The 20,061-nt window shown below is 37.1% G+C and overlaps 1 protein-coding gene across 3 annotated transcripts in view; it reads left to right on the top strand.

Annotated features, from left to right (window-relative positions):
• abhd5a (abhydrolase domain containing 5a) overlaps positions 1-19,713 on the top strand; it is a 28,515-nt gene extending 8,802 nt beyond the window's left edge. For 2 of the 3 annotated variants that reach the window (XM_067401092.1, XM_067401105.1), the window contains 5 exons: positions 6,535-6,907; positions 7,929-8,083; positions 11,976-12,087; positions 12,469-12,655; positions 16,900-19,713. In XM_067401092.1, the coding sequence (XP_067257193.1) occupies positions 6,535-6,907; positions 7,929-8,083; positions 11,976-12,087; positions 12,469-12,655; positions 16,900-16,989 (917 nt within the window). In that variant the 3' untranslated portion in view covers positions 16,990-19,713. The remainder of the gene's footprint in view (positions 1-6,534; positions 6,908-7,928; positions 8,084-11,975; positions 12,088-12,468; positions 12,656-16,899) is intronic. The other variant, XR_010896457.1, reaches the window with a different exon arrangement.
• Positions 19,714-20,061: the final 348 nt, after the last annotated feature.

A 20,061-nucleotide genomic window follows, 5' to 3' on the forward strand; every position in this document is an offset into this window, starting at 1 on the left:
GTCAGACCATGCCGACAAAAAGTTATGGATTTCAAGTCGATATGTCAAACCGTTTTCGAAAAACTAACGAACGAATTGTACGTAGTGCTTGCGAAAACAGAAGTAAGGCTGTATCTCCGCAACGCTTTATTGTATTCAGACCAAACTTGGTACATGTCATCACAAGCATGACCTGAGGTACCATGCAGTGTTTCGGTGCAGCGCCACCTACTGGTGCGGAGATATGAAAAATGGGTATTTTTGCTTATAACTTCTGATGGGTTTGTCCAAAAATCATAAATTTGGTCTCGTTGGATTCGGGGAATCATGCCGAGTCGAATGATATCCAATTTTCCCATATCGGCCATTTTGGCCGTCGGCCATTTTGAATTTTGTGCTAAAATGCTGTATTTTACGAACGCATTAACGTATCTTTACAAAACTTGGTATGGGTCATCAGCACAATGCCCTGAAGGAGCCTGAGAAGTTTCGGCACAGCGCCACCTTGTGGTCAAAAGTTATAACAAAATTTACAAAAATGCTAATAACTTTTGACTGTATTCACCAATTGTAATGAAACTGGTCTCAGTAGATTCCTTGGGTCATGCTGAGAACATAGATATCACATTTGCTATAGTCAGCTAAACTTCCTGTCCGCCATATTGTTTTTCTTCAAAAACCTACTTTTTCGAACTCCTCCTAGACCGTTGCTCCAATTTTCACCAAAATTGAACCGTGTCATCTTCAGACCATGCCGACAAAAAGTTATGGATTTCAAGTCGATAAGTCAAACCGTTTTCGTATACCGGAGCAAAGAATTTGAGATGTGATGCAAAAATTACCCTTGAAGCTGTATCTCTACAATGCTTTGACATATTTAGACCAAACTTGGTACATGTCATCACAAGCATGACCTGAGGCATTATACAGTGTTTCGGTGCAGCGCCACCTACTGGAGTGGAGATATGAAAAATTGTTATTTTGCTCATAACTTCTGATGAGTTGGACCAAAATTCATAAATTTGGTATGGGTCATCAGGACAATGCCCTGAAGGAGCCTGAGAAGTTTCAGACCAGCGCCACCTCGTGGTCAAAAGTTATAACATTATTTACAAAAATGCTAATAACTTTTGACTGTATTCACCAATTGTAATGAAACTGGTCTCAGTAGATTCCTTGGGTCATGCTGAGAACATAGATATCACATTTGCTATAGTCAGCTAAACTTCCTGTCCGCCATATTGTTTTTCTTTAAAAACCTACTTTTTCGAATTCCTCCTAGACCGTTGCTCCGATTTTCACCAAAATTGAACCGTGTCATCGTCAGACCATGCCGACAAAAAGTTATGGATTTCAAGTCGATATGTCAAACCGTTTTCGTATACCAGAGCAAAGAATTTGAGGCATGATGCAAAAACGACTCTTGAAGCTGTATCTCTTCAGTGCTTTGACATATTCAGACCAAACTTGGTATGTGTCTTCACAAGCATGACCTGAGGCAGCATACTCTGTTTCGGCGCAGCGCCACCTACTGGAGTGGAGATATTAAAAATGCCATTTTTGCTTATAACTTCTGATGGGTTTGACCAAAATTCATAAATTTGGTATGGGTCATCAGGACAATGCACTGAAGGAGCCTGAGAAGTTTCGGACCAGCGCCAGCTTGTGGTCAAAAGATATAACAAAATTGACAAAAATGCTAATAACTTTTTTTCTAATTGCTCACTACTGCTGGTCTGATGCTCCCAGCCATGTTGGCTTGCTTCTTGTGCCATTTTTGTGCTTGGCCCCGTAATTGCTGCTTGCAGCTATATTTAGGGGCCAAGCACCGAAGGTGCTTAGGCACCTATTGTTATTGTTGGCGTTCCGTACGCTTATTATTATTCTTCTTCTTCTTCCGCTCTTGAAGTCTATGGCAGCCCATAGAACCGCTTGCGGGAAAGTTGTGAAATTTGGCACACAGTCAGAGGACAGTCTGACCTTTGTCCATTGCAAATTTGGAGTCTCTAACTCAATCCCTCTAGCGCCACCAGCTGTCCAAAGTTGCACTTATGTTTATGTTAATAACTTTTGAACCATAAGGGCTAGAAACACAATTCTTTTTCCTCTGATTCCTTGGCTCAAGACGAATCGAACGCACCATATGACGTCATTTTCCGTCATGAAAATTTTTCCGCCATTTTGAATTTTCTGAAAAACTTACTTTTTCGAACTCCTCCTAGGCCGTTACTCCGATTTTCATGAAAATTGAATCAGATCATCTTCAGACCATGCTGACAAAAATTTATGGAATTCAAGTTGATTCCTCAAACCGTTTTCGGAAAACTAACGAACGAATTGTACGTAGTGCTTGCGAAAACAGAAGTAAGGCTGTATCTCCGCAACGCTTTATCGTATTCAGACCAAACTTGGTACATGTCATCACAAGCATGACCTGAGGTACCATGCAGTGTTTCGGCGCAGTGCCACCTACTGGTGCGGAGATATGAAAAATGGGTATTTTTGCTTATAACTTCTGATGGGTTTGTCCAAAAATCATAAATTTGGTCTCGTTGGATTCGGGGAATCATGCCGAGTCGAATGATATCCAATTTTCCCAATTCGGCCATTTTGGCCGTCGGCCATTTTGAATTTTGTGCTAAAATGCTGTATTTTACGAACGCATTAACATTGCTTTACAAAACTTGGTATGGGTCATCAGCACAATGCCCTGAAGGAGCCTGAGAAGTTTCGGCACAGCGCCGCCTTGTGGTCAAAAGTTATAACAAAATTTACAAAAATGCTAATAACTTTTGACTGTATTCACCAATTGTAATGAAACTGGTCTCAGTAGATTCCTTGGGTCATGCTGAGAACAAAGATATCAAATTTGCCATAGTCAGCTAAACTTCCTGTCCGCCATATTGTTTTTCTTTAAAAACCTACTTTTTCGAACTCCTCCTAGACCGTTGCTCCGATTTTCACCAAAATTGAACCGTGTCATCGTCAGACCATGCCGACAAAAAGTTATGGATTTCAAGTCGATATGTCAAACCGTTTTCGTATACCAGAGCAAAGAATTTGAGGCATGATGCAAAAACGACTCTTGAAGCTGTATCTCTTCAGTGCTTTGACATATTCAGACCAAACTTGGTATGTGTCTTCACAAGCATGACCTGAGGCAGCATACTCTGTTTCGGCGCAGCGCCACCTACTGGAGTGGAGATATTAAAAATGCCATTTTTGCTTATAACTTCTGATGGGTTTGACCAAAATTCATAAATTTGGTATGGGTCATCAGGACAATGCACTGAAGGAGCCTGAGAAGTTTCGGACCAGCGCCACCTTGTGGTCAAAAGATATAACAAAATTGACAAAAATGCTAATAACTTTTTTTCTAATTGCTCACTACTGCTGTTGGTCTGATGCTCCCAGCCATGTTGGCTTGCTTCTTGTGCCATTTTTGTGCTTGGCCCCGTAATTGCTGCTTGCAGCTATATTTATTATTCTTCTTCTTCTTCTTCCGCTCTTGAAGTCTATGGCAGCCCATAGAACCGCTTGCGGGAAAGTTGTGAAATTTGGCACACAGTCAGAGGACAGTCTGACCTTTGTCCATAGCAAATTTGGAGTCTCTAACTCAATCCCTCTAGCGCCACCAGCTGTCCAAATTTGCACTTATATTTATGTTAATAACTTTTGAACCATAAGGGCTAGAAACACAATTCTTTTTTCCTCTTATTCCTTGCCTCAAGACGAATCGAACGCACCATATGACGTCATTTTCCGTCATGAAAATTTTTCCGCCATTTTGAATTTTCTGAAAAACTTACTTTTTCGAACTCCTCCTAGGCCGTTACTCCGATTTTCATGAAAATTGAATCAGATCATCTTCAGACCATGCTGACAAAAAGTTATGGAATTCAAGTCGATTGCCCAAACTGTTTTCGAAAAACACACGAACGAATTGTACATAAGCGCTTGCGAAAATAGAAGTAAGGCTGTATCTCCATGGCAACGCTTTATTGTATTCAGACCAAACTTGGTACATGTCATCACAAGCATGACCTGAGGTACCATGCAGTGTTTCGGCGCAGCGCCACCTACTGGTGCGGAGATATGAAAAATGGGTATTTTTGCTTATAACTTCTGATGGGTTTGTCCAAAAATCATAAATTTGGTCTCGTTGGATTCGGGGAATCATGCCGAGTCGAATTATATCCAATTTTCCCAATTCGGCCATTTTGGCCGTCGGCCATTTTGAATTTTGTGCTAAAATGCTGTATTTTACGAACGTATTAACGTATCTTTACAAAACTTGGTATGGGTCATCAGCACAATGCCCTGAAGGAGCCTGAGAAGTTTCGGCACAGCGCCGCCTTGTGGTCAAAAGTTATAACAAAATTTACAAAAATGCTAATAACTTTTGACTGTATTCACCAATTGTAATGAAACTGGTCTCAGTAGATTCCTTGGGTCATGCTGAGAACAAAGATATCAAATTTGCCATAGTCAGCTAAACTTCCTGTCCGCCATATTGTTTTTCTTTAAAAACCTACTTTTTCGAATTCCTCCTAGACCGTTGCTCCGATTTTCACCAAAATTGAACCGTGTCATCGTCAGACCATGCCGACAAAAAGTTATGGATTTCAAGTCGATATGTCAAACCGTTTTCGTATACCAGAGCAAAGAATTTGAGGCATGATGCAAAAACGACTCTTGAAGCTGTATCTCTTCAGTGCTTTGACATATTCAGACCAAACTTGGTATGTGTCTTCACAAGCATGACCTGAGGCAGCATACTCTGTTTCGGCGCAGCGCCACCTACTGGAGTGGAGATATTAAAAATGCCATTTTTGCTTATAACTTCTGATGGGTTTGACCAAAATTCATAAATTTGGTATGGGTCATCAGGACAATGCACTGAAGGAGCCTGAGAAGTTTCGGACCAGCGCCAGCTTGTGGTCAAAAGATATAACAAAATTGACAAAAATGCTAATAACTTTTTTTCTAATTGCTCACTACTGCTGGTCTGATGCTCCCAGCCATGTTGGCTTGCTTCTTGTGCCATTTTTGTGCTTGGCCCCGTAATTGCTGCTTGCAGCTATATTTCAGACTGTGTTTGTCTATAATTGGGAATTAGATTAAGCTCTAATGCAGAAATCTAGTTGTTTTCAAAGGCTTCACAAAGTTATTCTTGCCACTATATATTGATTTAGCCTTTAATTCAGTTTTATTGCTATCATCAATAATGTCATGTACAGTATACACTACCTTTTTGGGTTGGTATGATTTTTTTAAAAGAAGTCGTATATGCTCACTAGGGCTGCATTTATATGATCAAAAACAAAACAGTAATATTGTGAAATATAATTACAATTTAGAGTTACTTTTTTCTATTTTAATATATTTTAAAATGTACCTGTCCTGTAATGATAAAGTTGAATTTTCAGCATCATTACTTTAGTCTTCAGTGCCGATCTTTCAGAAGTCATTCTAATATGCTGATTTGCTGCTCAAGAAACATTTCTTATTATAAATGTTGAAATATCTCTAATATTTTTGTTGAAACCTTGATTGATTTTTTTTTTATTGTTTGATGAATAGAAAGTTCAAAAGAACAGCATTAATTTGACAGAAATATTTTCACCCTTATTTATATAGCGCTTTTTACAATGCAGATTGTGTCAAAGCAGCTTTACATTGATAATTAGTATATAATTTTTCCTTTTAAAGAATAGTGTCAATGCAGGCAGATCAAAAGCACTGTTGAATAAATGTCAAGGATACTGTTGAATATCAAATGTCAAGTCGAATTAAATTAAATTAGGGCTGCACGATTAATCGTATTTTATCACGATAACGATATCTGCTTCTCTCGATTGATTTTAAATAATTGTCACGATATTGGCCCGCTCTATGAAAAATGAACATAATTTGGAAATATTGGAAGTAATATTAGGAATTTCACCGTTTTATCTTTTGAAGTTCCTAAAGGTTTTACCAGTTTTCATAATGTTGATCAGCTATAAATTATTTTTCTTTGCTTTACGAATTTGCCGGGCAATTTGAATCTGGTTTGTCTTATTGCAAACGAATTGTGTTGCTTTAAAATCTAATGTGAATACATATTACAAAGCCCTCACCAAAACCATGTATTGTATTGATTTACCATCTAACGAAGTTATCATAGTTGGTTAAATTTAAGTCTTTATGCCACCTACAGGCCTTCTGGGTGAAGTGTAGGTTGATAAAGAACTTGCAAAATAGCCATAGTTTCATTACTCTTTTGATAGAATAAACATGATTAATAATCGTGATTGTAACATTATTTGTAACATTATATGTCTTCACTGTCAATTGATCAATTTAATGCATCCTTGCTGATTAAAAATATTAATGTCTTTCTAAAAAAAAAAAACATAAAGAGAAGATAAACTTATAAGTTAAAACTTGTAAGTATTAACTTATTATTAACTTAGCTTAGTTGGTGTGTGTTTTCTGGTAAGATGTAACCTTTGCAGATACATTTTCTGTGCCCTTTATAATAAAAAGAAAATGTTTATTTATTTATTTCAGACATCACAAGCAAGTTCTACAGGCAGTTTGTCCACATATCTGACAAGAATACACTGTCGACGTTGGTATTTAAGGGACCAGTGGAAAATAAAACCCCTCTGGTGCTGCTGCATGGATTTGGGAGTGGTGTTGGACTCTGGGCCTTGAACGTGGACTCTCTCTCTCAGCAGAGGCCCATTTATGCCTTCGACTTGCTGGGTTTTGGCCAGAGCAGTAGACCTCACTTCAGCACTGATGCCCAGGAGGCTGAGCTCCAGTTTGTGGAGTCTATTGAACAGTGGAGGGAGAAACTGGGCCTGGAAAGTATGATTATGTTGGGCCATAACCTTGGAGGATATCTGGCTGCCTCCTACGCTATCACATACCCTACCAGGTTTGTAACTAAAAAGAAGGAAAAGAGTTCAGCTTCAGCTAAATATTTAATTATTATGATCCTCTAATTGAGTGAGAGATTAAATGCTGTGTAAGCACATGTAAATATCTACATTAGAGCAGAGTCTCTTTGATTAATTTACAAATTTCATATTGATTGATGAATGGCTGTTGCATCTTTTTTTTTTTTAAATAACATATTAAAACATTAATTTTGACTAATTCTGCTTATTTATTATCTTATGTGTAGAATACATTTTTCTAATCTGATTTGAATTCTTATTACTTAAGTTAAATCCTGCCAAAACAATTAACACAGTATCAAAGCAAATTTTTATTTTATAGAATAAATATTGACATATGTATATTAGTAAATTAGAGCATTATGTGAAAAAGTGTTATTTCTACCATGGTCCATAAAAAAAATATTCTAAATTATTAATGTTATCTAATGTTATGTGAATGAGATAATATATTTCTGCATAATTCATACAGAAAAGCAAATTGCAATAATGCATTTTTTTAATAACTCACCAAACATTTTCTGACTCACTTAACATTCTTTGATCACCTTTCTTAAATTCAGATTTATAATTTGCCATTCTGTATCCTGTCTTACATTAATTCACATTTAAAATTCACATTTAGAAACTCTCTTCTATGTCCTGTTGTGTTGTAACTGTGGACTCTGGATGCAAACCACTGTTTTTCACATCCTTCCTGTTTCCCCATTTCCCACAACCTTTCTGTCTGTCAGCAGTTTCAACTCAGAATTTGATTCTAAACTATTTTTGTTAGCATCCGATTTCAACAGCATTAGAGTTGCTGCATTTCCCTGAGTAGTTTCGCTTCTATCTTGCCCACAAATAATTTTTTTTTTTTTTTTTGGTCTCTGGGTATCAGGATGCACGGATTATTAGCAAAAAAAAAAAAAAACATGGTCAGTGTAACTCCATTTAGATTCAATTGAAAATATGCTAAAGACTTATTACAGTATGTAATTTTCTTTACCCACTGTCCAGAGTAAAGCACCTGATTCTGGTAGAACCGTGGGGTTTTCCAGAGCGCCCTAACACAGGAGACCAAGATAGGCCTATTCCTGTGTGGATCAAAGCTATAGGGGCAATGCTGAGCCCATTCAACCCCCTCGCTGGTCTCAGGTTGGCTGGACCTTTAGGTAAGATTAACTCTAATCCGAGAGTGCAAATCAAATGTAATAAAAATATTAATGAGAGAAAGAGAAATTACAGCTTAAGGCTCAAGATGTGCTTGTATATCTTAAATGATGTAGAACACCATTTGATAAAGATTGTCATTAATGAAACCCAGGGACAGATTTAGCCAAGACGTCACACTTTGCAATTTCACTGAAATGATTCACTCAGTAATTGGAGCATGTCTCTTATCATACCTCATACTTGTCTCATATCGCATACTTTAATCACATTACTTTCTGTGTATATGCTGCAGTAAAAGTGTTTTGCAAGAACAAATTGGCTTTGGCAAAAATCCTAGAATTATCAAGGATCTGAAAATTTTGTTTTGAATTTCATAGATTAATATTAATGATGATGTTCCAATTATATTTTAGCCTTTTAATATCTCATCTGGGATAATATTTCATTTCTCTTTTTCTCTTTTCCTATTTTCTACACTGATAATGTTTGTTATATATGTTATATATTGTTTGTTGTATATGAATTTCAGATCATCCAAAAATGATGTCATCTCAGTGTCCTTGAGTGCTAGTTTAATATAAAATCGCCAGGGCACAAATTACCCAGTATTTTAGGAGTGGCAAAACCTCATACCCAGAAACATCATACCCAAGCCCAGACTTTTTTCACATTTATGTGCTAATTTCTTAGGGAAATCTACAGAATTCTGTGGAATAGACATTAACATAGTGAAAATTGTTAAACCAAGCTGAGTGTACTATAGTTTTATTAATAGCTGAAAGATGCTAAAAATGTAAGTAGCCAGAATATTTAATAAACAAACACAATAGTAATGTGCAGTGTTGGCTGGTGAGTTTTTATTTTTTTACTTTTTTTTTAAATGAAATCTGAGAACCCGGATGTTTTTGTTTGTTTGTTTGTTTGTTTGTTTTTTAACTGCTTAAAATGTCCTTTAAATATAATAAAATTACATTACACATACACAGCAAGACAATATACAGTTGTGGTCAGAATTATTGGCACCCTTGGTAAATAAGACCAAAGATGACTGTAAAAAAAAATCTGCATTGTTTATCTTTTTGATCTTTAATTAAGAAATTAGCAAAAATCGAACCTTCCATTGAATGAAAATAATTGAAAGTGGGGGGAAAATCACATTGTGAAATAAATGTTTTTCTCCAAAATACATTGGCCACAATGATTGGCACCCCTAAATTTTTTATGAGTAAAATATCTCTGAAGTATATTCCCATTCATATATATATATTTTTTTTTTTTTAGCACACCAGGGTGATCGTGAACATGAAATTGTCCACCCATGACTTCCTGTGTATAAACATGAGCAAACACAAAGGCCAATTTCCCTTAATCATTCATCACATTGAATAAAACCAAACAATATAATTCTGATGTGTAGCAAAAGATTGTTGAGCTTCACAAAATAGAAAGTGGCTGTAAGAAAATAGCTAAAGCATTGAAAATCCCCATTTCCACCATCAGGGCAGTAATTAAAGGGATAGTTCACCCAAAAATGAAAATTTGATGTTTATCTGCTTACCCCCAACGCATTTAAGATGTAGGTGACTTTGTTTCTTCAGTAGAACACAAATGATGATTTTTAACTGCAACCATTGCCGTCTGTCAGTCAAATAATTTGAAGATAAGAGTCAAAAAAACAAGTGCACAGACAAATCCAAATTAAACCCTGCGGCTCGTGACGACACATTGATGTCCTAAGATAAGAAACGATCGGTTTGTGCAAGAAACCGAACAGCATTTATATCATTTTTTACCTCTAAAACACCACAATGTCCAACTGCGTTCAGCACTCGGTTAGTGAGGTGTGATCGCGCACTGACAACGGAAGTGATGTCTCGCACTAATTGAAGTATAAGCGCGAGACATCACTGCCGTTGTCAGAGCGCGATCAGACCTCACTAACCGAGTGCAAGGACAATGATCCAAAACAAACATCAAAACCAACACAAAAATGTGTCTCTGAGCACAAAATGAAACTTCTGCCATGGCCATCCCGGTCCCCTGACCTGAACCCTACAAAAAAAGAGTGGAGTGAACTGAAGAGAAGAAGCACCAACATGGAGCTGTGGAGAGTGTTTTGGAGAAAAAAACTTATACCCCCCCACCCCACTTTCAATTATTTTCCTTCAATGAAAGGTTAGATTTTTGCTAATTTTATGAATTAAAGATCAAAAGTACAAACAATGCAGATTTATTTTTACAGTCATCTTTGATCATATTTATCAAGGGTGCCAATAATTCTGACCACAACTGTAATTTCACTTTCAGCTTTTACTCGAATGGTAGCTTGGTAAAAACTTTTTTTTTTGTTTTTTTTTTACAAATATTCAATATTTCTATCATTCATAATTAGGTGGTTGTCTAGATTATCAGCAGGAGCAGTTCAAACTAATATCACTTGTTTTCTACAAGGATTGGTTTATATACCAAGAGAGGCTAGCCACCTCTGTGATGCTGAGAAAGTGAAATACTCCCTGGTAAATGGCTATTTTTTTTTTACCAATGAGGCAAAAGTCTCTGAATATGGATTGTGCCTCCCCCTCCCCCTCCCCCTCCCCGTCTCTGTCTCATCAAATTTGCCTTAGCACTGAATGGTTGTAATCACATCTGCAGATTTGGCTTGTTCACAGGAAAAAGCAGCGGAAAATCAAACAACCGGTAGCTCCAATTCCAGTAATATTATGGTTTGCAGCGGTGAAATTACAAACAAGAACAAGAAATACACATTCTAAAGACATAACACAACAAATTTTATTAACATTAAATTATTCTCCCATTTTCCATCTCAAAATTTTAAAGGTGCCATCGAATTGAAAATTGAAAATTTGAATTTATCTCGGCATAGTTGAATAACAAGAGTTCAGTACATGTAAATGACATACAGTGAGTCTTAAACTCCATTGTTTCCTCCTTCTCATATAAATCCCCAAAGACCTCCGAAGAACAGGCAAATCTCAGCATAACACCGACTGTTACATAACAGTCGGGATCATTAATATGTACGCCCCCAATATTTGTGATATTTGTAAATTGTCTTTCTAAATGTTTCGTTAGCATGTTGCCAATGTACTGATTAATGTGGTTAAAATTACCATCGTTTCTTACTGTATTCACGGAGACAAGAGCCGTCGCTATTTTCATTTTTAAACACTTGCAGTCTGTATAATTCATAAACACAACTTCATTCTTTATAAATCTCTCCAACAGTGTAGCATTAGCCGTTAGCCATGGAATCAGAATCAAATGTAAACATCCAAATAAATACAATACTTACGCATTTAGACATGCTGCATGACGAACACTTTGTAAAGATCCATTTTGAGGATTATATTAGCTGTGTGAACTTTGTTTATGCAGTGATAGAGTCGAGAGCTCGGGAGGGGGCGGAGAGCGTGCGATTTAAAGGGGCCGCAGCATGAATTGGCGCATTTCTAATTATGCCTTAAAATAGGCAGTTAAAAAATGAATTAAAAAAAATCTATGGGGTATTTTGAGCTGCAACTTCACAGACACATTCAGGGGACACCTTAGACTTATATTACATCTTGTAAAAAAAAAACGTTCGATGGCACCTTTAAGTGGGCTGTGCCTCCCTTGCCTCCCCTGAGTGGTTATGTGTAGAACTTTGTAAGTGATGGACATTCCAAATCTGCAGAACTTTCTGTCGAGTTGTGTAGGATTCTCAAGGGGACTGGACATTAGTCACTGACTATGGGAACATGTGACACATGAACTGAAGAATTAATGATAGGATGAAAATTTTATGGGTGATCCATCATTTTTGGATAGATCGATTTCAGGTGGATTTTCACTTTTTAGTTTTTTAAGATTTGTGTTTGCATTGCCCTGTAGGTCCCACTCTTGTGCAGACTCTGAGACCAGACTTCAAAAAGAAATTTGCAGTTATGTTTAATGACAATAGAGTCACAGAATATATCTACCATCTTAATGTCCAGAGTCCAAGGTACCAAACCTATCTATCTATCTATCTATCTATCTATCTATCTATCTATCTATCTATCTATCTATCTATCTATCTATCTATCTATCTATCTATCTATCTATCTATCTATCTGTCTGTCTGTCTGTCTGTCTGTCTGTCTGTCTGTCTGTCTGTCTGTCTGTCTGTCTGTCTGTCTGTCTGTCTGTCTGTCTGTCTGTCTGTCTGTCTGTCTGTCTGTCTGTCTGTCTGTCTGTCTGTCTGTCTGTCTATCTTAAAAAATCTATCTCATTCTTTCTCTCTCTCTATTATGCTTTTGTTGTGAATGGCCTTGATATATGTCTGAATGTTGAAATGCTCATAACGGTCTGTTGTTTGTTTTTTTATTATGATCATAATATTTAGCGGTGAAACAGCCTTTAAAAACATGACCATTCCGTATGGCTGGGCAAAGAGGCCCATGCTGCAGAGAATTGGCCTGATTCACAGCGACATCCCCATTACGGTGATCTATGGCTCACGCTCCAGCATAGATGGCCACTCCGGCAATTCAATCAAAGAAATGAGGCCAAACTCCCATGTAGAGATCATTGTGAGTTCTCCATTCACTGCTCAGTACACACTGCCACTCATAGAGACTTTTCATGATCTTTTAAGAGAACAGCTTGATGTATTATAAAACATACTGCAACACAGATGAATGCATTTGAACAAATGGTTGCCACATTTACACATCAGTAATGCCTATTGTACGTTTAGAAACTTTTGTCACAGTGAGGTAATGAGAAAGCCAGTCTGTGCTGTTCCTGTCTTTGTGTAGCACCTACACCTCTGCATATCCTTCTGAAGGATCCCAGTGTTCCAAATGAGTGACTGAAGTTAAGCTTTAGGTTTAGGTTAGGCTTAAGGTTTTCATGCTTGAATGTTGAAAAACCTTTTTTTTTTCACATATTTTACATGGTTGCAGCACCTCTTTTCTCAGTCTGACAGTAATGCTCTGCTTAGTTCTTGTCTTTATAAAAGCCTCTCCTTCCGAAAAGTGCAGTGTGTTCTGATTGGTCGGCTGGATCAGTATGTTGAGATTATTCAACTGCTTCAAGTGTGCTTCATAAATGTCATTCCCATAACCACGTTAGATCCGGGGTGGGGAAAAAACCAGCGTCTCTTGGACATGCAGACAACACAACAAGACCTCGTCCCCTTTTTTTTTGCATATGACTCTTACGTTCTGGAAGAAAACTCTAGAAGACTACAATCGATGCATTACAGGGGGTTCAGAAGCAGCGCTTACTGATATTTTTCATGCTCAAAAAATAACATTAGACAAAACATAATAGATCTTGTTTAACAGTTTGTGTAGCATATTGCTTTGTGATTCTTTAATAATGCATGTAGGATTTTCAAAGAGGCTATTATGGAAGGTTGGGGCACTGAAATACTATTTTTGACAGTTTTGAAACAATGGTGTACAAACACCACAACACATCTAAATCGGCATGCGAAGGGGATGATTCTTAAAGGCATTTTGACTGACTATTTTTAGCACAAAAAAAAAAAAAAAAAGATGCATGATATATGACCCCTATGGGCATGATGATAGACAAGATATCCATTATGGCAGTGGTTCCCAAACTGGGGTACATGTACCACTGGGGGTATGTGAGGTGACAGAGTGGGTACTCAAACAAAATGCTGAGTTTTGCCATTCATTTAAAGGGTTGGTTTATTGCGATTTCATTTTTTTTACCTTTAGTTAGTGTGTAATGTTGCTGTTAGAGCATAAACAACGTTTGCAAAGTTAGGACGCTGCAAAGAGAGATTTTTTTTAAAGAATTCTCTGTTTAAAGGTACAATTTGTGATATTTTTTTCCGCTAGAGGTCGCTAGAAGCCTATTCAAAACAAAGGCGTAGTTTGATGACGTAAAGTTTTAGAGTGGAAACTTGGGACATGTGGTCTCTAACTTAACGGACGGTGCAAAAGAATAGGGATTGGAGTCTGGAAGAACTCATGTTCGTGGATGCGATTATTAACGTTACTGTAGTATGAAGCAGAGCAGGAGCGAGTGTTGCGGGAGCTGAACGAGGAGCTGGAGCGATTGATCAACACACGCCTCACGAGCAGCGGGACTTTTATTATGACACAGTCGCCGGCGCCGCTTTTCCGGTCATGAGTTTACGGGAGCTGTCCTTGTCGACAGAACCAGCGGCAGGTGGTAAACAGTAATTATGTTCCATAAATAAGTAACACAATCCACCATAAAACGTGCAAGAAGTAAATAAGGAACTGCTTGAAGCGAGCTAGTGGTTTGCTGGACGCTAGACTCTACTTCCGCATTTGTCCACGGCACTGTTGTCATGTGGTTTCTACGTCAGTAAAGGCGGTAACAAAGGTAACTGCGTCATTGACAGGCGACTGCACTGCCCCGTGTCACTGTTTAGAATGGGAATTTTCTCATGATTTACAAGTAGTTGAAAACATTAGAGATATTGTTAGTAATCAGCTGGACAAAATATATAACACTAGCCTAGTGGTTTTTGGATATTTTACTGCAAACATTTTACAAATTGTACCTTTAAAGGCAGGAACACACCAAGCCGACGGTCGGCCGTCGGGCATTTTTTCTTCGTCGGTCGACTAAGTTTTCTCAGTGTGTTCCGCACCGTCGGCTGAAGTTGGTCCTTGTCTGCTTTTTTTCGGCCGATTCGAAATGTTGAATCGGCGTTGGAGCTCGTCGGTCCGTCGGGCCATCTGATCATTCTGATTGGCTGTTCAGCTACTGCCGCCTGCTGGTTCAGAAAGGCATTTCATCTCACGCAGGCGCAGAACTGACGTGCTATTTGGCCGTCAGCTGTCGAACGTCGGTTTGGTGTGTCAGGCCAACTTTGGACATAGACGCTGCCGACGTGAGCCAACTTCGCAGTCTGCTTTCGTCGCCACTAGTTCGTCGGCATCGGCTTGGTGTGTTCTGGCCTTAAGGACTACAACAAACGGCAGATAGGGACTACAATGAGCTTCTTCCCGGGTTGGTGACTTACCCTAAAATTTACATAAACCCTGCCCCCGAGAACACGTAACAAAGGGGTGAGGCCATGATATTGCAATACGGTACGCAACAAAAAGCATTAGCCTGTCATAAAAGCAAGATGACAACATGACAAATTATAACCGTAATTAAACTTTACCTGTTCTGTCTTAATGCAGCATATATTTTCTGGATCTGTAGGATCTTACAACAGTTCCCACATGAGCGATTTATAGATTATCATGACAGAATATGCAATCAATGACTTTAAGATAGTTAACTCCACATCAGCTACATAAATTCATCAACTAACCATTCAGAAACATCCTGTTGCATTCTATGTTGTCACTTCTTCTTGAGTCTCTCCATCACTGTCCGACTCTGTTTTGATCATAAAAAGCGGAAAAGTTTCTAACATTTTAAGTGAGTCTGTGTGAGGTAACTGACGCTGCAAACACGAGCTCTTGAAACTCCGCCCTCTTAGTAGGAGCAACAGCTCATTTACATTTAAAGGGGGACACAAAAACGGAGCGTTTTTGCTTGCCCTCAAAAAGTGACAAATTTAACATGCTATAAAAAATTATCTGTGGTGTATTTTGAGCTAAAACTTCACATACACACTCTGGGGACATCAGAGACTTATTTTACATCTTGTAAAAGGGGCATTATATGACCCCTTTAATTCTGTCCCACATAAATAAAATAGCATTAAAACTGAGCATGTATTTCTAACAGGAAAAATCCTGTAAAAGGTCAAATACATGAAATACAATCAAATGACCATCTTTTGCAGTCAGAACTTACTGACTACATCCACACAAGCAGCATGCATGTGATAGGTTGTGTGCAGAGTATGCTGCCTATATTACTGCCATTTTTAACAATGTACCTTTGTAAAAGTGGGGATAAAAGTGGGTAAAAGTGAGGAATGAATATGCGGCTTTGAATGAGTTGAATGAGTTCATAAATACAACCACATGTTTATTTACTGAATGAATGAATGAATGAATGAATGAATGAATGAATGAATGAATCATTAAGACAGTGACTTACCGCCACCAACTGTCAGATTTAGTTAAATATTTAAAAGTATCACTTTGTTTTTTTTACCATCATTGCATATTTCTCTATTAAACATTTTTTTATTTAAAACATTTCTAAAGGTAATGTGCTGGAAAATCAATTTAAGGGGGCAAATATTGTCCCTTAATAGAAAAGGTGTGACTGCCGCCTAAGTGGAAGAGATGGGGTATGCAGAAGAATGTTAAATGCCTCAGGGGGTACCACTCTAAAAAGTTTGGGAACCACTGCATCATGAGATTTCACAGACATTTGGAGCCTTGCTTGTATGACATAACTTCCACAAATAACTTTTTACTTCCAGTGGGAGGTTTTTTGCATAAATTCTAATAGATTATAATGTTGAGAACGAGCAGTCATGTAAGGGTACAATTTTTAATTGCTTGAGTTGGCAAGCAGTCCAAAAACAAAGGTTTTTTGTACAATGAATGTGCTTGTATTCCAGACTGACTCTTTCCACCACCACAAAAACTGAGCTAATTATTCTAGTTCTGCAATGCCATTGTGTAATATTGTGTAATATTGTGTCAAGTTATTAGGGATGTTAGTTTTACACAAAGAGCCAAGTGGAAATATTGTATCATTTTATATCACAATCTGTGGCAGTGGTTCAAAATAAACACCTACAATTTATTATGGCACTTCTGATACACACTGGTTGTTTTCTTGGTATTCTTAGTCAGTGCCTGTCTTCTTTTAACTAATGTTAAACTTCTTGTTGCATTTGTTTTAGGCCATAAGAGGTGCAGGACACTATGTGTATGCTGACCAGCCAGAGGATTTCAACCAGAAGATACTTCATGTCTGTGAAACAATAAGCTGAAGAGTGATGATGAAGGTACTTTTCCTCTGGAACTATCCAAACATGGCTTTCTGCAGAGCTGTGTTTCTCCACATGCACATGCTCTCATGCATGTCAGCAAATGATCTTTCTTGGGTCCTAAATTGGGACCGGAGAGTTTGGAAGCCACTTGGTTTGATGTTTGATGTAAAACCAGATGTTTGTTTTGCACCATACTGAACTTTTTTTTTTCTTTTCATGCACGTAAAATTATGTGATTGTGATTATATATTGATGTGAAATATGAAAACATTTTTAAATGTGTATTTTTTTAAAAATCTGTTTATCTTTGATTTGGATATAAATATATAATAATAATATTATAATAATTGTTATGTAAATCTAATCCATAGACATAACTGAGAGCTATTATGCACTTTAATTAACTTAAATTTTCAAATAGTTTAACCATATGGTTAAAAAAAGAATAAAAACAAAATCAATTTATTGTTATTATTAATTAATACATTATTAATATTTTATACACCTTTTTTTTTTTTAGTTTAGTTTCAGTTCAACTTTCATGAACGTTTATCAGAATCTGAGACAGCAGTGATTGTGTTTTATAGCTTTTCAAAAAAAAAGCCTTTTTGTTGTTTTCTACCTCATAAAACTGTAAAAGTTTCTTTGTTAGGATCAGAAGGGAGGCAGACAGGTGGGTCAACAGAAAGCATTTATATCCTCCAGCCATGCAGTTCACATGTAGCGCTTCACTAAACTGTTATGAGAAGATTTTCATGTAAGATTGCCACAAATTCTTTTTAAGTGCCTCAGTTTCCAAAAATGTGCACATTTTGTCGTATCCTCAATCATTTAATCATTTAATGTCATTTATTTCTCACCCTTATGTCATTCCACATCCGTCCTTTGTTCATCTTCGGAACACAAATTAAGATATTTTTGATGAAATCCAATGGCTCAGTGAGGCCTCTATTGCCAGCAATGTCACTGAAACTCTCAGGCCCAGAAAGGTACTAAATCGCATCAGTGGTTCGGACTGCCAAAGTCACATGATTTCAGTAAACGAGGCTACACGATCCGAACCACTGATTCGAAACAAAAAATTTGTATAGCTTCGAAGCAGTGTTTTAAAATCGGCCATCACTAGATATTGTTGAAAAGTCGTTTTGTTTTTTGGCGCACAAAAAGTATTCTCATCGCTTTATAATATTAAGGTAAAACCACTGTAGTCACATCCTTTCTGGATCTTGAGAAATTCAGTGACATTGCAGGAGCCATCGGGTTTCATCAAAAATATCTTAATTTGTGTTTCGAAGATTAACGAAGGTCTTACGGGTGTGGAACGACACTTGGGTGAGTAATTAATGACATCATTTTTGAGTGAGCCAACTCCTTAATCCTTCAACCTTTATTGTAGTATCATTATTATTGTTTTGAATTAAATCGATGTCATAAAGATTTTGTAAATAACATTTGTTTGATTTAATATTTATCCAGATTTGACAAATCTGTGGTAACTCAGATGTCTATTGTTAATTGTAATAATAATAAACTTATTTTATGAGTCTGAATACAGCTGCCCCTGTCCTAAAGGCCTTAGACAGTAAAACACCCTCTTCCTATGACACAGCAAGCGGAAAACACTCTCCTGATTTGCAGGTCATAATTTATATTATACATTAAATGTATTTTTACCTCACTCATGGCAGTGATAAATACTGTCCCTTACATATTTGTAACACTCTTTTTGACTCTCATTTTGCAGAAATTTTTAGACTGTCACCAGAAACTACTGATTTTTAATGAGACGAAACATGGTCGCAATTCTGAAGGTCTGCACATAATGTCTGTTCATATCCACAAGAGGGCACAATGTAACACTGCAGGGATGTTACCGCCCTGCACCACCCCCACCAACACACACACACATACACACACTCAGTATTATAGTCCATGCAGATAAAACACACACACTTACTGACACTGACTATAGAGTCAATGCAGTTAAGCATCAAGGGCATGTTAAGCCATCATAACATCCGCTACATCAATAATATGACCCTCCAGCTCAACCCACAGGAAGCACTTTACAACTCCACTTCCTGTGCATGTGGTAATGCGGAATGAGCAAGAGTGCTTTACTGAATTAATGTAAAAAGCACATTTGAGTTCTGTATGTGCTTTATAGTTTTATAGTGCATGGAGTTTTAGGTGTCAGATTCTCAAATTGTGCATCACAATTCACAAATATTTGCTGATAATGGATGTTTGGGAAACCTACGTTCCTAAAATAACGGAACAGATCGTGTGTGTTAGTTTGGTCGATGACAAAAATGCACAGACAAGTGCATGCAATATTACATATTGTGTAATATCATTACAAATTTACACTGATGCTATTTTAATATATTTTAAAATGGTAATTTATTTGTATAATGGCAGACATCATTACCCCAGTATTCAGTGTCACATGATCTTTCAGAAATCTTTCTAATATTCGATTTGATGCTCAAGAAACATGATCAATGTTGTGCTTCTTAATATTTTTGTGGGAACCATTATACTTTTCAGGATTCATTGTTGACTAGAAAAAAAAAAATGTATCTGAAATAAAAACCTTTTCAACATTATACATCTTTACTGTCACTTTTAATGTCAATTTAATGTGTTCTAGCTGAATAAACGTATTAAGTTGTTTCCAAAATAAAATCTTGCTGACCCCAAACTTTTTAACAGTAGTGTACATTACCAAAGAAGCACGTCTGCAATCAAAAGTCAGTGATTTTTCACAATATTTCTCATCAAATTCTTCTAAATTATCTGAGCTATGATACTCACATTAATTTTTTAGCTGAACTATATATCAATTGCACAGAAGGTTCTTTATAGTGAAAAAGGGTTCTTTTTAGATTATTAAATGGTTCTTCCCACTATGAACGAAATTATCCTTTTTAGAACTGTTCACTGACATGGTTCTTTGGGGAACCAAAAATGGTTCTTGGCATCCCTGTGAAAAAACCCTTTTTAAAGGGTTAGTTCACCCAAAAATGAAAATAATGTAATTTCTTACTCACCCTCATGTCGTTCTATACC

This window comes from Chanodichthys erythropterus, chromosome 2 (assembly GCF_024489055.1).
Source record: "Chanodichthys erythropterus isolate Z2021 chromosome 2, ASM2448905v1, whole genome shotgun sequence".
Classification (NCBI taxonomy): Eukaryota; Metazoa; Chordata; class Actinopteri; order Cypriniformes; family Xenocyprididae; genus Chanodichthys; species Chanodichthys erythropterus.